At 44.6% G+C, this 24,578-nt stretch overlaps 1 protein-coding gene across 1 annotated transcript in view; it reads left to right on the forward strand.

Moving 5' to 3' along the window:
• Positions 1-24,578, forward strand: part of MYO9A (myosin IXA) — a 324,407-nt gene that overhangs the window by 230,792 nt on the left and 69,037 nt on the right. The window contains 6 exon segments of the mRNA XM_029575878.1: positions 6,026-6,175; positions 7,011-7,327; positions 8,353-10,050; positions 12,936-13,029; positions 17,748-17,860; positions 23,573-23,730. Coding sequence (XP_029431738.1) covers positions 6,026-6,175; positions 7,011-7,327; positions 8,353-10,050; positions 12,936-13,029; positions 17,748-17,860; positions 23,573-23,730 — 2,530 coding nt within the window.

A 24,578-nucleotide genomic window follows, 5' to 3' on the forward strand; every position in this document is an offset into this window, starting at 1 on the left:
ATTCAGACATACAGTAAATTGCTGAAAACATATCAAGGCTGATAAGAATTAGGTCAAGTATGCTGTTACCTCAAGGCCTATACCAAGTCACTACTACCACCCCTTCCTTCCCCAGTGTGTTTGAGGTAAAAATTCTCCTTTCTGAACACAGCCGGAAGATTCTCACACAGCCAAGGTAATAGTGAAGGGGATCTGCTGTCATGTAGCATCTCTTGGTTATCTACATCTGAAAACTGCCTCCCTGGGCAGTCTTCTTAGTGCATCGGTAGAAAGACATCGTAAAGAAAGTCAGTCATAGAGACAAAGGAAGCTGTGGCAGCCATTCATTCCACCCAGGTTTGTGGTTCGGAGCGTGCACTACTAATACATGGTTCTTCCCTTTGGCCTCTCAGCGGCCTCAAATGCATTCATTAAATGTGTTGTGGTTGTGGCGGCACAGCTTTGTCAAAAAAAAGACTGCATAGTCCCATACCTGGACGACTGGTTGGTTACATGTCCATCTTCTGGAGTGCCTCAAAGTCCATACAGCAATTTCAGTCCCTGGGCTTTCTGGTCAACTTTGCCAAGTCAACCTTGTTTCCGGCTCAGAGAATTCAGTTCATTGGAATCTGGATAGACTCACGTCAGGAAAAGGTTATTTTTCCCTATCGAGAGAACCGTATTGCTGGTGGCCTAGTATCAACAAGGCCAATCCTAGTTCTTCTCAAACACACGCATATGGTTCTCCTAACTTGTCTGCATATGCTTCAATAGAGTCAGCTCTATTAACAATTATCCCATCAAATGTCCATAGACTCTAGGATGAGAGCATCCCTTCAGAGGTGGATAAAAACCACAAGTTGTAAAGGTGGGTCTGTGGCTACGATTCTCACCGCACCAAGGGGTAGATTTTTAAAGAAGCGCGCGCAGGGTACATTTGTCCACGCTACCCGGCGCGCACAAATGTACACCTGATTTTATAACATGTGCGTGCTGCCGCGCGCATGTTATAAAATCCGGGGTCTGTGCGCGCAAGGGGGTGCACACTTGTGCACCTTGCGTGCGCCGAGCCCTAGGGGAGCCCCGATGGCTTTCCCTGTTCCTTCCAAGGCCGCTCCGAAATTGGAGCGGCCTTGGAAGGAACTTTTCTTCCGCTCCCCCCCACCTTCCCCTATCTAACCCATCCCCCAGCCCTAACTTAAATCCCCCCCCACCTTGTTTCATTTTTTACGCCTGCCGGCCAGCTGCCAGCACACCATCCCCCGCACAGCCGCTGTGCCGAGGCCTTGGTCCCACCCCCAGACTGGCACCACGCCCCCTTCCTGCCCCTTTTTCAAAGCCCCGGGACATACGCACATCCCGGGAATTGCACGCACCGCCAAGCCTATGCAAAATAGGCTCGGCGCGAGCAGGCGCAGGTTTTCGGGGTTACGAGCGTAACCCTTTGAAAATCTACCCCCAAGTGACTCTGTCTACAGATGCCTCCACCAAGGGATGGAGGGCGCACAGCGGTTTGTGGGTCCCCAGTGGAGAGTAATCTGCAAATCATCCACCTGGAGCTGTGAGCCATTCGCTGTGCTCGGAGGACATTCTCTCACCTCCTCTCGAGAAAAAGAATCTTAATTTGGACAGACAACCAAGCAGCCATATTCTTCATAAGCAAGGAGAAATTAGCTCTTACACCCTCTGCTAGGCGGCCATCCAGATCTGGTCCACGGGCAGGACATCACAATGGATAACAAATGCAGGGAGGAGGGACCAAAAAACCGAATATGTCCGTCAGGTTCATATATGGAAATTTTATTATATTCAGGCAAGCAAGAAAGCTATTTTGGCATCCAAACCAGCAACTCGTATTAGTAATTTTACGGTCCCCTGACACGGGCCGTGTTTCGAGGAAACTGCGTCGGAAGGAAACCTAGAAAAATGAATAAACAATTAGAAAAATAATTTTTCAAGAAAAAAAATGACAAGTACATCTGAGAACACCAAACATATATACCCAAACAGGTTATAAACTTCCATAAAAGTGATAAAGAAAAAGACAAAATTGGCAAAGATAACCATGACAAAGGTGTAAAATAAAATAAATATAAAAAATGCTCTAATACTATTTAATATAAACTCCATGACATATAATTGTATAATAATAATTTGAAAAAATGAATTGAATCATAGATGTAAGGTTTTCATTTAATGTTTTTTTTAATGAAAGTATTTCTTTACCTCTAAACAAAAATTTTTTTACATTCCAAAGAAGGTGGAGGATTTTCTGATTTCCTCCAAGAAACTTTCAATCAGAAGATCCAACAGTTTCAAACGGAAGAGATTCTTGACTTGGTGCAGGATCTCTTCTTCTACGATCTGAGGGACTTTGCTTTATTATCTGTTCTGCCTCTCGTTCTCAGCCTTAGCACCTCTTCAGTAATGTCACCAGCAAGTGGAAGGGGCTCCAATTTCACGCCCGAGCATCAACATTTCATTAAAAATATTTATTATTTGCTTATTTTAACAAATTCTAAGTGAGTAGCAGCAATATAAAATGAGAGAGCAAGTATCTGCCCACCTTATAATTAACAACCCAATACTACAGAGTAGCCACAAAAATTTATGAAAGGGAAGTGGCATTCCAAGCATCCTGTCAGTAAACCTCCAGAGTCTTGGGACCTCAATGTAGTGCTAGTTCAACTCATGAAATCCTCTCAAGTCAGTGGTCTTGTTTTTCTTGGCTATCACTTGGGCACGAAGAGTAAGTGAACTACAGGTTCTGTTTTCATACTCTCCAGATCTTCAGGTTTTTTTTTTATAATAGGGTGATTCTACGAATTTGCCCCAACTTCCTTCCAAAAGTGAATCAAGTTATTTATTGTGCTAACAACATTCTTCCTGAGACCACATGCTCAATGGAGAATGGACTTTTCACTCCTTGGACTGTAAGATTGCTCTGGCACATTATCTAAACATAGAAACATAGAAATGACGGCAGAAGAAGACCAAACGGCCCATCCAGTCTGCCCAGCAAGCTACGCACTTAATCTTTTTTTTTTTTTCCTTTTTCTCTCTCCCACCTGTTACTATTGGCTTCCAGGACCCTCCAGCCCTAATTCCCCTCCACCCCACCACCAATGTAGAGAGCAGCGCCGGATCTGCATCCAAGTGAACATCCAGCTCAATTAGGGGTAGCAACCGCTGCAACAAGCAGGCCACACCCCTGCCCCATACTCTTACCCACCCCTGTTTTTTTTTTTGGAGATGGCAGCCCTCCATCCTTCCGCTCCGTGAAGGTGGAACACCAACCACTGGCATCCCGCTCCGTGAATGCCTCTGTGGCTACTGCCGCTCCGTGCAGTGTTTTGCTGCCTCTTCTTTATACACGTCCTCTAGACTTGATGGATCCACAGTGTTTATCCCACGCCCCTTTGAAGTCCTTCACAGTTTTAGACTTCACCACTTCCTCCGGAAGGGCATTCCAGGCATCCACCACCCTTTCCGTGAAGAAATACTTCCTGACATTGGTTCTTAGTCTTCCTCCCTGGAGTCTCAGCTCGTGACCTCTGGTTCTGCTGATTTTTTTCTGACGGAAAAGGTTTGTCGTTGTCTTTGGATCATTAAAGTTTTTCAGGTATCTGAAAGTCTGAATCATATCATCCCTGCTCCTCCTTTCCTCCAGGGTGTACATATTTAGATTCTTCAATCTCTCCTCATATGTCATCCGATGAAGACCCTCCACCTTCCTGGTAAAGAGAACTTGCCCTCGCCAACAAGCTTCTCTAATGTTTGTGTCCTTTGATCCTAATAAATTGGGAAAGATAGTTGCCAAACAAACTCTGTCCAGTTGGCTAGTGGACTGTATAGTACAAGGTTACGTGCTGGCAGATTATAAATTACAGACTCTGTCAGGGCTCATTTCAGGGCTACTTATATTGAAGACTTCTACTTAATTGTCTGTTCATACTTTCACATCCCACCTCTGTCTAGCAACATAAAACAGTGAGTTTGGACAAGTAGTTTTGCATAGCCTGTTTACCCAGTAGTCCGCTCTGTACTTGGAGGGATAGAGGTGTCTTTAAGAAATGCTCCGCCTCGCAGCTCTCAGCTTGGGGCTCCATAAGTGTTATGGCTGATTCGTGCCTGCTTGTCAATGGAGAAAGCAAACTTGCCTATCTGTGAACAGAATTCTTAATAGACATCAGTATGAATTAGCCATATTTATTGCTTGTCCACCTCCTCAGAGAGTTCACTACCTTGCCAAGACTTAAGCTCTAGAAGACACTGCGTGTACATGTGGGAATTCCCACACGTGCTCAGTAAAGTCTTTATTGAGCTCTGAGATCTGTGTCTCTGTTGTTGCCGTTGGATGACATCACTCACAAGTTATGGCTAATTCATCCTGCTGGCTATGGAGAACCCTGTTTACAGGTCAGCAAAATAGCTTTCCACAGCTCGTTTGGCAGGTGTAAAACTGTGTGTATATTTTCAGTAATGTATGCACATATACCACCTAGCAAACTCTTAAGTTGTGTTCGAACTTTCAAGCCCCGTCCCAGAATGGCCCTACCATTCCTTTTTTTTTTTTTCATTCACATGTACATGCAACTATGCTTAGTACATGCATATTTCAGGCTTTAAAAAAATACAACTTACCTTCATAACTTACAGTTTTAGAGGCTGAAACATTTTTCAAAATTACCCCCCAGCAATGTAAATGTTACATACATTTATGCAAATGTGCCACACAATTGCAACAAAATTTCAAAAACGCAGCCACAGGATTTTCTGATTCTTGCAGCAGAGCTGCCACAGGGGACTGGGGACTGTGTTTAGAGTTTGAAACAATAGAATTCATTTAAAGTTCCTATTTTAACCACTACTATTGGTATAATCCCAGACACATTTTGGTAGCTGTGTTTGTGTATTTTTCTTATCAAATGTCTTGCCTCTTACCCAGATGAACAATGGATAAACCACAGCTTAAGAGCATTCAGATAAGACAGTCCTGTAGGGGACAATCTTCAGTTTGGCCTCAGTATGGTAAACTCTGCATGTGATTTCACCTCACAGGGTCCCCAGCAATAATGAAAGCAGGTAAAAGTGCGCGAGTGTGTTTACCCACAAGACAGGCTGAGCAATTTTCAAAGCCCCGATTTCCACGGGTAAAATGCCTTTTTTTTTTTTTTTACCCATGGAAAGGCTTTGAGTAATGCCCTCATTGCACTTAATACTGATGATGATCTATCCATGCTGACGGAAAGATTACCGCAAATCCACAGCGCTGTCTTTATCGCCACTCGTTACGCTTCTGTATGTGGTAAGAATGGAGGTAGAGAGAAAAAAAAAGGCTTTAGAATGGTGAGCGCAGATGGACCCCACCTGAATGACCAGCTGTGATGGTCTTGTGCCAGCTGTATCACAGTATCGGGGAAATATCACAGATGTAACCACCTAATTTTTATGTAGAAAGCCAGCACGTTGTCATCCTCTCATTCCATCTTCACCGTAGCTGAAATAAATAAAAATGAATATGTGCTGGGTGGAATTGAAGCCATGTCGTAGAGTCACATCATCCTCCCCAACTCCCTCTCACATCCCCCCAAGCAGGTTCTCCTGAGGCATTATTTTTTTTTTTGTGTCATGTGTTTGAAAACACAAGATTAATGCCTTGCTGTGCCGTGCACTCAAACGTAGAACTAATCCCCAGAACTTCATAGTGTTGTTTTATTGCTTAATTAATAACCGCAGACTCCTTTGATTTCTGGGAATCATCCAGCTCTGAGTAACCGCACAGGCAAATTACAAGAAACCTTCTTCCATCCATGTAAACTAGTCAACTACTAGAAACTCCTTCTCTGAGATTAACACCTTTTTTTTTTTTTTTTTTTTTTTTTTAAATCCCACAGAACCATTTCTTTGTTACAGAAGTGGGAAGGATGAATAAGAGGGGTCAGGGTATAGTAACAGGGACATTTTTTTTTTTTCCTCCTCATCTCTTGGTACTGCTAGGCGGAGCTGACTGACTTTATTGCTGTCTCTTTGGAAACCTTTGTAGGTTTTCATGAAGGAGAAGGAACGCCAGCGGTTGCAGGACATGCTGCACCAGGAAGTCTTGCGGTGCATCATTCTGCTCCAGCGCTGGTTTCGAGCCATGATCTACAGGAGGCACTTCCTGAACCTGCGGCAAGCAGCCCTGGTCATACAGGTACTGCATGGGGCGCAGACAAGACCATGCAAACTTCTTCGTTTATATCGTATCAGACAGCAGTTGTTTCCTTGCACCATGGCGGGTTGGATCACGCATGTACGGAATGGGCAGAAAGAGGTAACACGGCATGGCAAATGCCTTTATCAGTATCACAGTATGCAGAGGAGGCATGACACCTCCTGCGTGTGAGGCAAGCAAAGCTTGACAGATAAAGGATTGTGATCGGGAGGATATGGCACAATGTTGGCAATTTGATGCTTTAAAAAAGGTAGCTCAGCTTGCGGCAGGTCAGGTCTTCCGTGTAAAATGTGGCAGAGAGGAGGAAGTACGCCGGGAGTTGGATTATGCTGTACAGAATCAGAGGCAGGCCTGGTCTTGAAGGCACAATACTTGGGGTTTTTTTTTCCCTGCGGGTAGATTTTTGCTGGAGAAGTCCAGCGAAAATTTGAAAACACCATCTACGCATGTATTCCCCTGACCTAAACACTCCCCCCAGCTATAAACAGGTGCAGTGTTCCACAATATGCAGACTTTTAGCCACATCAAGGGAAGGCAGTTTTCAGGGAGCCAATTAACACAGGTAAAATGGTTTTTGCCTATGTAAATTATTTTGGAAATTGTCTACTCAAGGTCTAGTATTCGGAAGAGCCTTTCCTAATGAGAATTTTGCAGTATGTTTTCCCCAGTAAGTGCTTTCAGTGGCTCCCAACACACAATTTCATGTTTAGCAAACCATATATAATATAACGAAGGCCTAGGTTTAACTATATCCCAAAGCAGTAACGATAATGCATTAGGTTTATCCTTATTTTTAATGTAATTCTGTTTGCAGAGGTGTTGGCGCAGTTACAAGAGAAAACTTGAAGAGGATCGAGACCTACGGGCTGATCCTCTCGCGCTCCACAATGCAGCGCTGCTCATCCAGTCCTCCTGGCGAGGGTACGTGGCAAGGAAGAGATTCCTACAGCAGCGGGTGGCAGTCTTCATCATCCAGGGCGGCTGGCGCGAGCACGCAAGGATCAGGCATGCTGCAGCCACGTCTCTGCAGGCGGCATGGCGAGGATATCTGGCGAGGACGTTGTACCAGTCCCAGAAGAATAAGATTGTACAACTGCAAGCAGCTTGCAGAGGGTATCAGATGCGGCACAGGTAATACTTTCAGCCATGTAGTAAAAGAGTCAGAAAGAAGGGAAAATGAGCAAGAGCTATATACAGAAAAAGGTATTAGGTTTTCAGCGTAAAGTAAATGTTTGTAGTTTTGGTAATTGTTAAAAATTTGCTACACGATTCACTTAAACTGACAACACTTTTAATTTAGTAATTAACTTTGCATTAGTTAGATCTTCTTAATCTGTTCATGATTGCTGCTGATATTTGGATCTGTTACTCAAGTCAGCTGTTTTTTTGATTCCTGCTTCCTGTTTTGAATTAAATATAATTAGATAATTTACAATTAGTCATCCGTGTCAGTAGATGTTATTTGTCAGTTTCCAACAAGATTCCTGTGTGTATAACATCCCATTATAACTTGGACTGTACTCCTGGGCGACCTCAGAAGTTAATCACTGCTGAGCTTGATTAGTACTTGGAAAGAAGACCACCAAAGGACATTGGACTCGGTAGGAAGTGGTGTCCTTGGCTTAGAAAGGGGCATTCTTCTTCGAAATAGCAGCAAATAAGATCCCAACTTGTTGTTAGGGTGCACATCTGTAGATGGCGCTGTCTTCTGGGTGCAACTGTGAACTAAATTCTTGCCTACTCTGTGAACTTTGAAGATCACATGGTACTTTGTACAAGAACAGGGTTCCTATTGCACGTGTTCTGGCAAGATTCCAACATTTATCCTGTATTGAAAAATGCTTGTGGTAAGTAGTAATAAGTCTTCCAAGATGAGTATAAAACTGTTAATAAAATATATATGGAAGACTGATCAGTTAGAACTGATTGTTCAAAGTAATGCAGTGCTATAAAAAAGGGACTGGTCGTTTATTCCCAAATATCCTGAGTTTGCGTTGTCACAAACCTATAAACCCAGCTCACGAGCATGCATCCAGTTGACTGGTAGGGTTTGCAATTACAGATTGCCCATTTTTAACCTACAAAATAATTTTGTTTTGTATAGCAGCAGTATTTTGCAGCTGTCATTAAGAAGATTCTACTCTGTTTTCTTACAGGTTTCGAGCATTAAAAGAGCAAAGGTTGAAAGAGCAGCTGGAAAAAGGCCAAGGGGCAGGAGAAAAGGAGAGGACGGATACTGATATCCTTATGGAAATTAGAGGTTCAGATCCTTCCAAATGGGAGGATATTTCATTTGAGAAGCGATTCAGGGCTATGGGGGAGCATAGAACCGTGATGGAGAATAACAGAGTTGATCCTTTTGGGACAATGAACGAGAACTCTGAGGATTTACAGTATAGTCGGCATGAGAGAGCAAGCAGTCAGGGAGGCATGGAATTAGAACAGGAGGTAGTCATAAGAGAGCGACCCAAATCATTGGAGGATCTCAACCAGAAAAAGGTGGTGCGGGCTAAGAGAGAAAGCCGCAGAATGCGCGAGTTGGAACAAGCAAAGTTTAGCTTGGAATTACTTAAAGTTCGAACCACTGGGGGAGCAGTGTCTCCTACTGAAGAGCGACGGTGGTCCACAGAGCTTATATCTGAGGGTCTTAATTCTCCACAGGGAACTCCTGACAGTGAAAGTTCTCAGGGCAGTATGGAACTCTTGAGCTGTGAGGATAATACAAATAAACAGAACAGCAAAGATGTTTTAGATGAACAAGGTTTGGCCCCATCCATGGGAGAGACAAATTTCTCAGGAAGCAGCAATTCCAAGTCTGTTGTGCAAACTAACACTTCTAATGCGATTGACATAAACTTCAGACTGTCGCCCACCAGAAAGAGAACACCCTCTGAGTCGGATCTGCCAGAGCATGCTCCAGCTAGGACTAGTGATTACATTTCCACCAATTATAGGTCACATCCCTGTTGTCTGCCTAGCAGCTTGCCCACCTTTTATATTCCACCTCAAGACACCCTGAAAATAATTCAGGATCCATTGGTGAACAATATAAAGGACAATGAGATGAAACAAGACAGTCTAATCATTCTGACAAGTCCAAAAGAGAACAGTGTAGGGGAAGACTTGACAACTCATATTGCCAATGCTGTAGAGGAGGTTCTCCTTGAGAGTGATGAAAGAAGCTCAGACAAATATTCTTCAGACTCTGTGCTTAAGAAGCTAGAACGGCTGAATGAGGAGAAAGAAGAACGACTGAAGCAGTTGCAGCAGCAGAATGAGAAGGAAATGATGGAACAGATCCGACGGGAGAAAGAAATCCTGGAGAAACAGAGGAGGGCCCTAAAGCAGCATGATAAGGATGTGTATGAGAGGCAAAAGGGAGAGGTCTTACCGCAAGCTGAACAGAGCAAACAAGATTCCTCACTGGAAATTTCACACAGACTTTCAAAGAAAGCGGCTGATCGACCCCAGTCTGTACTTGTTCTAAACTGTCAAGGTAGAGCAGAGCACAGCATGCCCACTGGAGTACTGGCACCCTCTTCCTCTGTGGATATTAAAGGACTTAGCGTGACCACTGGAGGAAGAAAAGGAAGTCCAATCAAGCACGTTCCACCTAGAGATCGACCTATGAGCATGTTCCTGGAGACAAATGATGGCCCAGCTGGATCGGCCCAGGAAGTGACTCGAGTGGATAGGTGGAACCACAAGCTGCCTGGAGAGCCAAAGGACCTCGCGAGTCGAACAGAACGACTCAGGAATTCCCGACAACAGAGTCAAGGAGCAGACATCTCCACCAGTGACAGGACCAGCGTTATATTCTTCACACCTAAGGAAAATCACTTTGCCTTTCCCAAGTGAGTAATGTGGTTGCCATGTTAATCGTTAGCTTTTGAAAGTCACTCCAGAAATTTAATGTTCCGATTTAAAAAAAAAAAAAAAAAAATCACCTCATGTAATTTTTTTTAAATTTCTTCACCTATCTTCACCTTACTTTGCATGAAGTAAAAATATTTTATAACATGGTTGCCTAAATATTTGGCTGTTTGTACCTATGTATAATCAATATAAGAAGGAGGGACATAAAGGTTCAAACATGTCCTTGAAGTTCAAAACAAAACAGCTTTATTGTATACAGGCAAGAAAAAAGTGTAGTTGTCAGCATCAAACCAAATCATGGTCCCCCGACACAGGCCATGTTTCGAATAGACTGCGTTGGGAGGGAACCCACAAGCAGTAAGAGAAACAACTGAACAAAGGATAGTGACGTTGAAAATACTGAGTCCCCAAAAGAATAGAGAGAGAGGTACAAGAGAATTTTTTGAAAAATATTCTAGGAGAATCGGTCAAATTCGGACAAACCTTCTCAGAGAGCTTAATGGGGCAAGACTGCAGATCAAACTGCAAAAAAAACCCAGAGAGACACTTTTGTGCCAACAATGTTTCCCATGGTTAGAGCTTTCATATGGTCCAATTTTAAGAGGGTTTTGATGTTATTCATAGGCTCTCCTTATTGCTCTGTTGTCTGATGGGATTACCTTAAAAAAAATCATTGATTTGGGAGCAAACCAGATGGTTCAGTTGCAATGCTGTGCTCTTTCATGTGCCAGGACCAGCTTCTGCTCGTCAGGCTGGGATGCTGGGGAGACAGCATTGCTAACTTCTGGGTGGAGAGGAAATCCAAGCTTTTTCACAACTACAAAACGTATATGTGGGATTCAGGTTGTGCATGCACCTGTTTCTTTAGGGAGCTGTGGTCGGTTGCTTCTTGCTGAGGGTTAGCACTGCAATTGCTAGGTTATAAAAGGGAAAGAGAATAAAAATAGAGTGAAACCCCTGGTAGTGGTAAACGATGACTCGTAGCAATTTAACACTAGTAGGAATCAGAGCTAGAAGCACAAAAAAAGCTATTGGGCCCAAATTACTTTACAAATTCAAAGGGTGGCAGCTATTACATTTGAAATGAGTAGTGTTCTAATGAAGATATACAATGAAGGAAAAACAGCACAATTACTGGTAATACTGAGGGAAGATATAGAGCTCACCAAAAATAACATCTTGTAGGAGATCCAGCTTTTTAAAATGCAATGTGAATTCTTACCAAGTTAACAAGATGCACAAAATGTCTGAGGTGTGCAAATATGCCTTGATTTTAAGCCAGTACCTTTCTTCTGGCTCTGTCTTGTGCACGGCCCACCAGCCATCTCTGAGAGAGAAAAATGTAAAAGAGCCAAGCTGGAACAACAATGAGATCAGCGCAGCTTTGGCCCAAACCCAAGAAACGTGCCAAGCATTGTTTGGAATATTTATCCACAGAGTGGAACTAGAATTACTGAATGTTTGTTTCCAGCTTCCCTCCCCTCTGATGTGACCGGCTTGGTTTGATGGTTTTTCTATCACTGTAAAAACGCAAGCTGTAAAGGCCTGCCCCCTGATGACAGAAGCCCAAGACTTTGATGTCGGTGTGGTTTTTGGAAGATCTCCAACAACAACAAAAAAACATGTTGCCAGTAAGGCTTTTGGTTCTTCCTGTTGTCTGGAGCTAGAGGTCACTGCAAACCACTCCTGTTGTGTTTAGTTTGCTCCAGAAATTGACCCTGTTTTGAGTTAAAAAAAAAAAAATTGTTATTGCTTTCTCTTCATATATTTTGCATATTTACAATCTCATCTTCTGAACTGGGTCACATCAAAAGCTAGAAAATCGCTCAAAGTGGAAAAAGGAAAATCAGAAGAGCGTTATAAAATCTAAACCAAGAATGTCAACGTGCAAAGCTTGGAGGGGACCGCAATCAATCCGGTTTTCAGCATATGAGATATTTGCAAGCATTGCCTCCTTTGTTTGCAGATATTATCTCATGATTATTCATACACAATATCCTGAAAACCTAACTGTAGGATTGCAGTTGGATATCCTTGGTCTGTTCCCTTCAAACAGGGGTCCAGTCCCACTCCAGCCATTGGTCCAACATACAGTATGCCCTTCTAGTGCATAGAAAGCCACACAGGCCAAAGGGAGCATCCCACAAATGCACAGTCTTGCATGTCGTTTAGATCAGTGGTTCTCAACAGGTGAGTCGCAAGGTCAACTGTAGGATTGCAGTTGGATATCCTTGGTCTGTTCCCTTCAAACAGGGGGTCCAATCCCACTCCAGCCATTGGTCCAACATACAGTATGCCCTTCTAGTGCATAGAAATCCACACAGGCCAAAGGGAGCATCCCACAAATGCACAGACTTGCATGTCGTTTAGATCAGTGGTTCTCAACAGGTGAGTCGCAAGGTCCTGGGAGGTGTGGAGCAGGGTCAGCAGGTGGCTGCCTCCTTATCAGCCCAGGTGTGGGAGTTGGTTGACTTCTCTTACATTGGGCCTGATGGGAGGCTCCTCTCACTTCCTTCTCTTCTTTCTGGCCCAGTGAGAGGCTGTCGCCTCCTCCTCCCTGATCAGAACGAATAGAATAGAAAAAAGGTTGAGAACCACTGGTTTAGATAGATACCCAGAATGAGTAGGGCAGCACTCCAGGATGCAATGTTATATGACCTTCAGGACATATGAAACCGCCTTGAATTCAGTGAATTGAGCCCCGTGTTTTCACGCGTGCTGTTGGTGCCACTCTGCACCCAGGGTGGGATTGGCACCGATTCTTTCTTATATTGGTTATATGTGGCTTTCCGGGTAAATTTCATCTGGTGTCATTCCACCTTGTCACTAATTTCAGTGTAAACGTGTTTTTTGTTTTTATAAGTTTCAGCAAGGAATCCTCAAACCCGGGAAATAACCAGCTGCTTTCGAGAGACAACCCCTCCAAGAAGCCAGTAAAAATGCCTGGCCCAAGCGAGGTAAGCATCTGCTTTCCTGGATGGGAACTGCCTTTCCCACATAATCGCGTCACCTATTCCCACACCTGCAAGTGCATACACTCCCCCAGCCTGCCACGTCCTTCCCCCTCCCCCTCAGTAATCTTTCCAGGCATTCATGAATACATTACAAGCATTCAAGTACCGAGATCTACCCTGACCCTCATAGAGTTTAATGAGCAGGGAAAACTCCCTGACACCCAGCTTAAGCTTCACACCCACAAATCCAGCTTCCTTCCTCAGACAGTTGTACCCAGTGGAAAATTCCCCCTGACTATGTGCATAAACCCACACAAAGAAATCTGCCTTGATTTCTGTCATAAGCTTCAGCCTTGAGTCCTTTTTTTCTGACAGTGGAGGATTCACATCTTTAGCGTGGCCATCTCTGGCGCTGGGCTTCCCGTTTAGTTTTCTGGTTTTCGTTGAATGCTTTTCTTTCCCTCACCTTCAATTTGAATGTGGAGTAGAAGATCTGGCCATGGTTCATAGGATTGCTTGCTTGGTTTCCAGGAAGAGCTTGATTTTCCTATTTTTCTGCTTTTGCTTTGAACATTTTTATTTTATCTCTCTCTCATTATTTGGTCAATCAGGTGTCCCGAGTGGCCCATAAAAAGAAAGCTCGCATGGCGCGGACGCGCTCTGATTTCTTGACTAGAGGGACTTTTGCTGATGGGGAGGGGGATACAGAGGAAGATGATTCTGATGAAAATGTGAAGCCCACTGTCTGCCCTGAGCAGCCGCCTCCCATGGAGCCCGGGCCTGCAGCCAGGCTTGGACAGGCCTATCACAGTGACTCCGAAATGGTAATTGATGGCGTGCGCTGAAACCACAACTAACAGCGGAGTGGGGGAAGGTGAACTCTGTAGGGTCCGGGGAGTAGTTCTCTGCTAACCCTTAGCTGCACTGGCATCCTTAGCTGCTGCTTCACCTCCTTTTAATGGGAACCTCAGGCAACACAGCAAAGAAGGCGCAATGAGCCAATGTCCTTCTCCTTAGGGGAAAGTATCTGGGTATGACAGATTAGGAAGGCGTGAGGAGAAGGGTGCAAGGGGAGTGAAATGAGTCCATGGAGTTGATTTTCCAAAAGGGTTAACCGACTGACTTCAGGAGTTTAGCAGGCGTAAAGCCTCACGGGTTACAAATTTTCTCCCTGTGACCGGCCGAATTTAAGCATCTAAGGGCTCGATTTTCAAAGGAGCGCACGCCCGCCCACGTGTACACGGTTCCCGGCGCGCGCACCTGGACGTGGCTATTTTATGACGCGCGCGTGTTATAAAATGCGATATCCGCGCATACGTGCGCGGTGGATTTTTCATCCACGTACGCGTGTGTGGGTGGATGGCCTGCGGGGGAGGGGGGTGGGAATTTTCAAAGCCCACGTACGGCAACAGGACTAAGGCTTCCCCAGTTCCCTATACCCCAGCCTAACCCCTCCTACACTTTCCCTTCTCCTCCCCGACCCTTAACCCCTTCCTAACTACATACGTTTTTGTTGTTAGATTACTTATTGCTCCTCCGGAGAAGAAGGATTCTGCGCGCGCCGGCTGACTGCCGGGGCGCGCGCCTCCCCGGGACGGCGGCTAATGGCACTGTCCCGGCCTCTCCCCACCCCCCCTGCTCAGATCACCCCCCTGACCCATCTCTTTCTCAGGGCCCGGCACTTCTGCGCGTAACCCCCGCTTTTTACGCACGTGGCCTTTTTGAAAATCGACCCGTAAATGTGCGAGGCACATAAATGTAGCCAGTTAAAAAAAAAAAAAAAAGGGGAGGGGGCGGTGCCAAATACGTGGCTGGGTCGGGGGACGGAGTTATCCAGTTACCTGGTTCACTCTTAGCAGAATATTAGCAGACCTACATCTAACTGGGCAAGTGTTATCCGACTCGATTTAGGGATATTTCGCTCAAAAATTAGCTAGTTTGTTTATTATTATTATGTTTTATTTTAAAATGGTTATATTCCACCCTACCCGGACATGTAGTGCGAGGCAGACTACTACTTTTCAACCTAAAGTTGATAAAGCCAAGGGATTAAAAGAAGAGAGCTTTTCTTTCTAGGTGTTTGAATGAGTAATTCAGTAAAAGAGATGGTCCCTGATTGGGGGGGTTTATAGTCACAAAATGAAAAGACTAAAAACCATGCAGACAGGGCTCAAAAAGAGATTTTTCCGAAGTGCATCTCCAATCTAAAGACTTCTTTGAGCATTGGGACTAGCCTGCCTAACAAGAGGCAGATCTGAAAGTGGGTTTTGGGGCCGCTTGCAGTAGGCGGGGAGGTAGGGCTGATGAGGGGACTGTTCCCGAACCAATGCCCTTAGGTGCGTAGAGCGCAGCGCTGTGTTCCTGAGAGTCCCCTGGTTAAATCGCTGTAGCGGGGCAGTAGAATACGACGCAGTCCAGGTAGAATGTTCTTGCATGATGGGAATCTGTCCTTAATTGGCGATGGCACACATTAATTACTAATTAGTAACTCCAGTATAAAACCCACCTGCCTACTCTTGAGGTGGGACCGGCCTTGGTGCATGCATGTCACGGTTTCTCATCTCCAACTGTCCGCACACTGCTGTCACTGCCCACTTCTTTTGCCTCATGGGCACACACCCTCTCTCGCTGCCCCCCCTGGCTTGGGAGCATAATTTTCCTTCCTCCCCCTGTCACAGACTTAACCTTGCTGCTCTCTGGTTCAGAGGACACACCTCTGCTCATTTCTGGCTACTGGCTCATCTTTCAGCTTTGCTTTCCTGTCTTAATTTCTTGCGGAGTATAAAAATGTTACCTTTCTACTGCAAAAAAACTGTTCAAAGTTTCTTGGATGGGTTTTGGGGTTCTTAGCTCACTGACAGTTTGTTTCCACTTATAGCTGCAGTGGTTTATCTTCACAGCCTGATTGTGGGGTGCCTTGGTTTTTCCTCCATGACTTTCATGTCACATTTGCTCAGTTTTCCAGTCCTGTTGGATTATGTTGTAAAGACCGAATACATGAATTTCGAGGTTCACCTGAGATCCTTCCCACGTTGTGCTGCTTAACCCATTGGGTTGCACATTGCACTCTGTTGTCCTTTCCTGAGGTTCTTGTGTTCCATCGCCCAGGAAAGGCAGCTGATGATCCTTCTACGCTTGTCATCATTAATGACCAAGAGTAAACATTCTGGAATAAAAATGTTGGTTTTCTCTGATGATGTGCAAAGAACCAGTACCAGTGTTTAGATGTTTTCAACTAAATCTGCTGTGGAATACTTGATGCTTGCAAAAGTTTTTTATTTTTGGCTAGTGCATTTAGTAAATATGATATGAAAGTCATGGAAGAGACACATTCATAAAATATTCTATAGGAGAGCGATGCATTTCATCAGATGAACTTTTAAAATGCCATTCCTGAGATCTCTAGTACTCATAAGGACTTAATTCAACAAATATTTTTTCCATAATCCGGTTTTTAATAAAGCCCATATAGAGTAATAGTATTGAAAAAAAATGGCTTTGACAGGTTGTAAATATATTAATATTTCGGAGTTGTGCGTTTTTTGATTTTTATGACACCTGCAGTGCTGATATAAAAGTGACTTCTAGACTCTTTGGGAGGAGAATGGAATGTGGGTTATATTTTGCCCTAGGTTTCAGCTTGCCAGGAGGTGTCAAGATTCATCTCTAATGTGGAACAGTTATGGAGGGCAGCAAGAGAGCAGGGTTGAGAAGAGGGGTGATTACATGGGAGAGGAGAGAGAGTGGTGTTACTTTGGAAGTGGGAGCTTGTTTGCTTTTTTGCCCATGATAGTGGAGAGGAAGAGTTCTCCATCTGGGCAGACTGGAATGGCCGATTGGTCTTTCTCTGCTGCTGTTACTGAGTGTGCAGTCAGAAAAGTAGCGTAGTTCTTTTGTATCTCATGGCAGAGGCTGAGCTTTAACTGATGCTCGTTTTTGCAGTATGTGCAGTGTCAGGGGTCTAATTAAATTTAAATCGCCAGCAGCTACTATGGAGTATTTGGCATGGCGATACAAGCATGACTATTAAGGTATAAATGTCCCTTAAACGTATGTGCAGCCTCTGGCAGACATGCAGCCCTGCAGCAAATGTCCACATACTCTACAGGCTGTCAGGCAAGCAGATTTGTGTGCAATGTCTAGGCTGTTGTGCATGCATAGATGCATGCTATATGGTGTGGGTACACCCTGGCAGATATACTTTTAACTTCATTCTGAGCTCCATTATATGTTAAATGAGGTTACTTATAATATTGTTCATCCCTCTTTACAGATAATAAGAAATGATGAGTAGGCATAGTAGTTCCTTGTTATATAAACACCTCTATCGGTGAAGGCCTCCTAACTCAGCAAAATGGTATTGTTTATGAAGAATATCAGTGTTTCAGTAGTCCTTAATTAACGTTGTAGCTCCCAACATGAGATTTAATGTACCCATCCCTTCCTTCTTCTCTATTCACTCTGAGATCCATTAAACTAACCCCTAGCTCTCGGTGCACTTCATACAGCTGCCAGTAGCCGTTGCTACTCTGTGTGTTTTTTTGTTTTTTTTTTCGCTTTGGAGGCTTCTATAATATAACGTTTCTTCAACAGTTTTTATACAGTAAGTATTCAAAGTTGGACCTTTAAAGTCGCTTCAGTGAGTAAATTAGATCAGTAGTTTTCATATGGAATGCTTTATAATTGATCATTAAAGATGCTTCTCTGTATAACCACTACAGATGCTGCAGCGTTCTACAGCATCTGAAGGGCAAACGAAGCTACATAAAACCATGTCTCAGGGGGAGATTGGAAAACTGGCCGCTGCACAGAAGAATTCGGCACCAGATGGCAGGTAGGAAGCTGTGCTGGGGAAGCCCAGGTCTACGGAGTGTTATCCAGGCAAAACGTACAAGAACTTACAGGACTTCACTTTCTCAGATATTGAAAACATGCAGGTTTTTGAAGCATGTGGATACAGAGCTTACTGTGGTTAGAGTTCTGAAGTCAGCATCTGCAAGAAGCTTTGCTGTCTGCTTTCTATGAGGCCGATGTAATAAGGTGCGCTGAAGCTGTCGCATGCCTGTACGCGCATTTGTATGCGCATTTTCCCCAGAGCAAAGCCCTATACAGGGATGTGATGAGGGTTTTGTGTGCTGGAAAAAAGCGCATACGAACGCACTTACAGACCTGCAGTTTTTCTTGCGCGAATGCATGCTGATGGCAGGCAAAGGAGGCGATTAGCTAATCATAGGCATTGCAGAGAGCCACGCTAATGCTAGTGTGGGGTTTTTTCATGCGTTTTTTATACCGCCACGGTCGGGGCCTATGTCGGCATCTGAGCAACCTGAAAACCACCCAGCTGAATGCAAATCTCAGCGTCCAAGTGGCCAGCTTAGCAAAGCGTTTTTCTGGGCAACCGAGCAGCCAGCATTGCTAGGCACTTTTCTTGGCATCAGAATGGCCAGCTCAGGTAGGTGCTTCCCTAGGCACTTTTCTCAACATCCGAGCGGCCAGATTTACGACCATCTGAGCGCCTAGCAGCATCCGAGCAGCAAGATTAATATTTAGCTAGGCGCCTTTCTGGGTGCCCGATTGTATAGATTCGCAACCAAGTAAGTGCCTAGCTCAGTGCCTGAGTGGTAAGATTAGCTAAGAGCCTTTCTGGGCACCCAGTCTTATAGATTCGTGACCAATTAAGTGCCTAGCTCCGCCTGCTCGGCAACATTTGCTAGGTGCCTTTCTGGGCGCCAGAGCATCCATATTCGCTCCCAGCTGAGTGCCTATGTCTGCACCTAAGCATCCAGATTGGTTCTCAACTGAGTGCCAATCTCGCTGCTATGCCAGTGTGAATTAGCATCCATGAAAATATTTGCCAGGTTTTCTGCAGCACAGTTATTTGAAATAATAAAAATACTTTCCAGGGTCATACTTTCATTCATTTAATAGTCCTGTTCGCTCGCTAACTTTTATGTGCGGATGCAGCCACTTATCACATAGGCCCTTACCACAGCTTAAGTGCGGTCATTTTTTCCGTATGTGCGCGGATTTCTGCGTGCAAATCATTTGCATAATTTGTTTTTCACATCCCGTGGAAGCTGCATCTTCAGCCACGCATGGGGATCAAAACCCGCGCTCATAAATAGTGCCTGTTTTGCCGCAGGTCTTATTACATCGGCCCGTATGTATTAAAGCCCAACCCAACTGTGAAAAGGGTGCCTCCTATCCAGAACTCACTCTGCAAGAGCTTAGAGTGGGTCTGACCCCCACGAGAAATGAGATGCTTCAAGGTTTGTTAAAGCCGGTCAATGTTTTAAGAAAGTAATATTCTCCTGCCCACTGATAACATTTTATATACTCATCTCTACAAGAATGACTTCAAAATATCAAACAAGGGACTTTGTGTTACTCTTAAGAGGGACTGTGTGTGTGTCTGATTCTTCTCCTTTTTGTGCTGCTCTTGGATTGATTTCTTGTGCAGAGTGGCTGAGGTAGAAGCGCTGTTACGATACTCGTGCAGGCAGCACTGGGTTGTCTTTTGCAAGCCTGGCTGAGAGCTGCCGAAAGTCCTCATTCGGCCCCCTGGCCTTCATAATGTGCAGCTTGTAGTTTATTACAACTGTGCTCTCTCTCGCAGCTTTAGATCCGATTCAAGCAGTTGGAATACAGAAGAGAGCTTGTTTTGCAGTCTGGAAGCAAATTGTGATGGGGTTTGCCAGTTATTTTTTATCAGGATCTGTTAACAGGATGCATGAGTGGAAGAGCTTGAGTATGCTATGATTATGAATAGTGGCTGGGCAAACCAGTAAACCTTGCCTTATTGCTTGTAAAAAAAACTGTAAATGAGGAAAAATCTCTGCCTACCGCTTAGCGAAATTTTTTGAAAACATCTCTTTTCTTCTGAAATTAAATAGAGACAAGTAGCCCCTTAGGGCTTTTACAGCTATCAGAGCTTCATGAGGGTGGAAGTCTCTTACACGTTTTTTTCTCTCTCATGCCAATCCTTGACAGAGTGTGGTCTATGTAAGTTCTGCCCTTCCCCCCACCCATGCATGACGAAAAGATTTTGTAAGGGAGGTGTAAACAGTAGGGACGTGCAACCATTTTTCCCGAATTAGGCAATGTCAACGAAATTGCCTAATTCGGAATGGTTCGGGCGAACCAAAAAAAACGATTGAATTTTTCTTGAAATTTCGGAAAAAAATTCATTTTTGAGTTAGTACGCGCTAACTCCTGATAGTGTGCACTAACCCGAAAATCGGGGCCCCTGGAAAAAAAAACCCCCGAACCACGGGAAAAACAAAATTCCCCCGGGGGGAGACCTCCAAAACAAAGCCCGACAAACTTTTTACCCGAAGCACATCTCTAGTAAACAGGGTCCCACTGCGGAGGCCAAGCCCTTTGGTTATAATGGCCTTGAGTTGCAGGTACAGTACTAGGGGCAGGACAGCCAGGATAGATGGGCACAAGAAGGCCAGTGGCATTTAAAAAGGGGATTAGGAATATGCTGTCTTTCAAAAATTACATTAAAACATCAACGTCATTTTTTGGTTTGGTTTTGTCACTTCCCATCTGAAATGACACAAAACAACAACTAAATGTCATTGCTGTCGTTTGGGTTGCTTAGCTGTGCTGGGTAAAGGGGCAGTAAGTCCTCCAAGAATGAAACCCCCTACCTCTGTATTGTCAAGGGTCCCTCCCCTCAAACTCCTCTATAAAGTAAATGGCCCTCTGACCTTTCTCCTCCCCCCTCAAGAAATGTCCTGAAACCCCCACCCAAAAAAATTCAAGATTGGGCCTTCCTTCCCTGCAGGATGCCATTCCCCTATCGAAGACCCCCATCCTTACTCTCATCGAAGGCCTTGGTTCTCCTCCGAGACCGGGAGCTGTCTCCAGTCACTGCTGCCCCAATGGTGCTAGCATTCAGAATGGTGCCAGCATAGCCAAAGGTCACAGGGCATTGGGTCAGCCAGCGCCATTTTGGAATGAGCACACCAGTGGAGCAAGAGCAACCGGGGCCCGCCTCTGCCCCAGGGAGAACCCAGGATGTTTGATTTAGTGTAAGGGGGAGATAGGGTGCCCAATTTTGGCCTTTTTGGGTAGGGAGGGGTTTCAAAAAGGGGTGATGCTTGACATTTATTTATTTATTTATTTATATATTCCGATTTTTCGAGACTGCTCATACAGCAAGCTGATCAAGGCGGTTTACAATTGACAAATCAGAAATGCTTTAAATGAAAATACATCAAGCATTCATTTTAAAACCAATATCCCCTACTAAACCACCTTCATTCCTGTTATGATGTAGGATAAATCCCCACTTGCAACATTTACTGACGCTGATGATGAGACAAGACAATTTCTAAATTAGGAAGTTAGTGACCATCATAATAGGCTTCATCGATATAGCTTGACGCTTTAGGACTCTGCCTTATATTTAATCATAAGTCTCTATTGCTGGATATTATATGCAACAATATATTTTTTTCAACTTTTTTGTATATGCAGCAATTTTAAAAGTCCATCCATGAACTACTTAGCTTATTTCAAAAGAGCCAATCATTCCGTTGCAGCTGTTATTTTTCCCAATGGTCGATTATCTCCACATTATTATTTGTAGAAAAATCTTCTGAATTTATTTAGTACTGGCTGTTCTCACCGCTGTACTCGAGTCTCCCGACACGGGACCGACATACTAGTCCTTTATCAAGGGTAATGCTAAAATGGCGGATTTGCGTTCTCTTCCTTCTGTTGGGAGACCTCAGTACGGTGAGAACCTCCATTGTCTCAGGTACAAACTTAGATTGTAAGCCCTCTGGGGATAGGGGAAATACCTACAGTACCTGAATATAAACCGATGTGATATCTCAGATCGAATGTCGGTATATAAAAAAATAATGAATAAATAATTAAATATAAGGCAGAGTCCTAAAGCATCAAGCTATATTGATGAAGCCTATTATGATGGTTGTATGTTGGAGTATGTGTAAGGTAACAGCACCAACTATCCATCATAAAAATAGTTGTCACTCTCTGGTTTATATTTAGATGATGTAGGATAAAGCCATGCCGTCACCTTCTTCCTAAATGATAGACAGCTGGACTCTAATCTAATATCCAGTGCTGCTGAATTCCAACTCACTGGGCCATAGACTGAAAACGTCCTCCTCCGAAACTTCTCCTTTTTAACCATTTTAACCCTAGGCCCCACAAACCAAAGGGCCATCAGTTGCGCTTTGGGATATATCTCCACACTCGACTTGTTAAATTATTTACACCCTCAGCCCGATTTGCCTTATACATGAGAAATGCCATACTGGGTCAGACCAAGGGTCCATCAGGCCCAGCATCCTGTCTCCAACAGTGGCCAATCCAGGTCACAAGTACCTGGCAAGTACCCAAACATTAAGAACATAAGAAAATGCCATACTGGGTCAGACCAAGGGTCCATCAAGCCCAGCATCCTGTTTCCAACAGTGGCCAATCCAGGCCATAAGAACCTGGCAAGTACCCAAAAACTAAGTCTATTCCATGTAACCATTGCTAATGGCAGTGGCTATTCTCTAAGTGAACTTAATAGCAGGTAATGGACTTCTCCTCCAAGAACTTATCCAATCCTTTTTTAAACACAAGCTACTTTTGCTTATTAATTACCGTAATAGCAGTTTATGGATTTAACCTCTTAAATGTGACCCTTTCATTAATAGGGAGCCAATGCAATTCCCATTAAGAGAGATCCAGCATTAGTTCTCCTTGAACAGCCAAACACCTGCCTGGGTGCATAATTCTGCATCACCTGAAGCCATTGCATGTTCTTTGTGGTTACCCCCAACAAGACCCCATTACAATAATCAAATACCGGCATGACCAGAGCCCGTAAAATTATCCGCAATTCATCTGTACTCACCCAGCCTTGAATTGTCTTCAACTGCCTCAATTTCAATGACACCTTCTGCACCATCAGAAAAATATGGCGTTTTTTCGAAGGATGGGGCAAGGGATAGAGGTGCCATTTATTTTAAAAGCAGACTTAGGGAGTTGGCTCTTGGGAGTGCGGGAACAGGGATTTCGCACTTGGGGGGCTTACATCCCCTTTAACCAGCACATTCTCACACCACCTCCTATTTAGTGTGCACTATTTAGTGTTTGCTAAACAACAAAAAAATGAAATGGGGGAAAAAATGAAACATGCTCACCCCCCCCCCCCCCCCCCAAAAAAAGATAGAAATAAAACAAACTAAGAAATGAAAAAACGTGCACAACTAATGGAGATGTGGGATGAGGTGATGGAGTACTTGCTGTCATCCCAGGGAATGGCGAGCGCCATCTGGTCAGGACCTGCGCTTCAGCTGCCTGATTTTGTAATCTTGAGGGTCCCGTCAGCAGTGCTCCCGCTGCTCTCTGCATCCTTTGCTGAGTGGTTTTGTGTCCACATCGTATTCCAGAGCTTTCTTAGTTGTAGAAGGGAAGCAGCACTCCTGTGCTTTAATTGTTTGGTGCGTGGGTATGGGGAGGCTGGCAAATAAGGAGCAGCAGGTACTGCAAATGTTTGTGTTTTGTTTTACAGACCTCAGAGAGGCAAGATGAGATTCTGGGGGAAAGGGAAACAGGGAGAGAAAAAGATGTCCCGGGAGAAGCTGGCAACCCAGTCTGAGCTGCTGGAGCTCTGTTCAGAGCAGGAAGCACCAGGGATGGAGATAATGTCTGGGCATCAGTTCAACGAAGGTGAATGGAAAAGGAGGTGCAGGAGAACTACCACAAACTGAAAAGGCTGCCCCCTGTTGTTAATCAATGGGATATTTAAACTATTTCTGTGCAGTGCTCCAGTTAATATAGTATAGTGATATGTGTGTGTATATATATAGTAAGCGCTAGGGATGTCCATTTGTTTAAAACAAATTGCACATCCAAAGGCCATTTTTTTGTTCCTTCCAAACAGAACATACCAAAAAATCTGAAAATGTTCAGGTGTTTGTGGTTTCGAAATAAAATGGCATACCGGGCCCCAGATGCTCCTTCCCGGGGCTCCACAGGTCCGAGCCTATGCCAAGCCCAGCTGGGGCCTCCCCAGAACCCTCCAACACCCCCTCCCCCCTCCCGAAAAAGCTGCCAGGATCATCCCCAGCCCCACTTTCCCCTTCAGTGGGGGTCCTGAATGGAAAAAGGGGCAGAAACGATGCCCACTCGCTCCTGTCCCACTAATGTCCCTTTAAAATGACACCGGCTCGTCCTGAGAGGGGCTCTGTTTCCTAAGGACACCGGAAGGGCAGGAGAAGGGTGGGCATTGCTCCTATGCCTTTTTTCTAGGCAGGATCCCTAAGGAAGGGGTTAGTGGGGACTGGGGGGGGGGGGGGTCTCCAAACCCTGCAGCATTTTCAGGGGGCAGGAGGGGGAGTTGGAGGGGCCAGGGAGGCCCTGGCTGGGCTTAGCTCAACCCATTTTGGGGTAAGTATCCAATCACTGGGTTATTGGCAAGGGCCCAGAAAGGAGAATCAGAGCCCAGGGAGGTCCCATTTCGGCAAATTCTTTTGTTTGGAGTGGAGTTTTAATGTTTATTTCGGTTTGGTAAACAA

The sequence above is a fragment of the Rhinatrema bivittatum genome, chromosome 13 (genome assembly GCF_901001135.1).
Source record: "Rhinatrema bivittatum chromosome 13, aRhiBiv1.1, whole genome shotgun sequence".
Classification (NCBI taxonomy): domain Eukaryota; kingdom Metazoa; phylum Chordata; class Amphibia; order Gymnophiona; family Rhinatrematidae; genus Rhinatrema; species Rhinatrema bivittatum.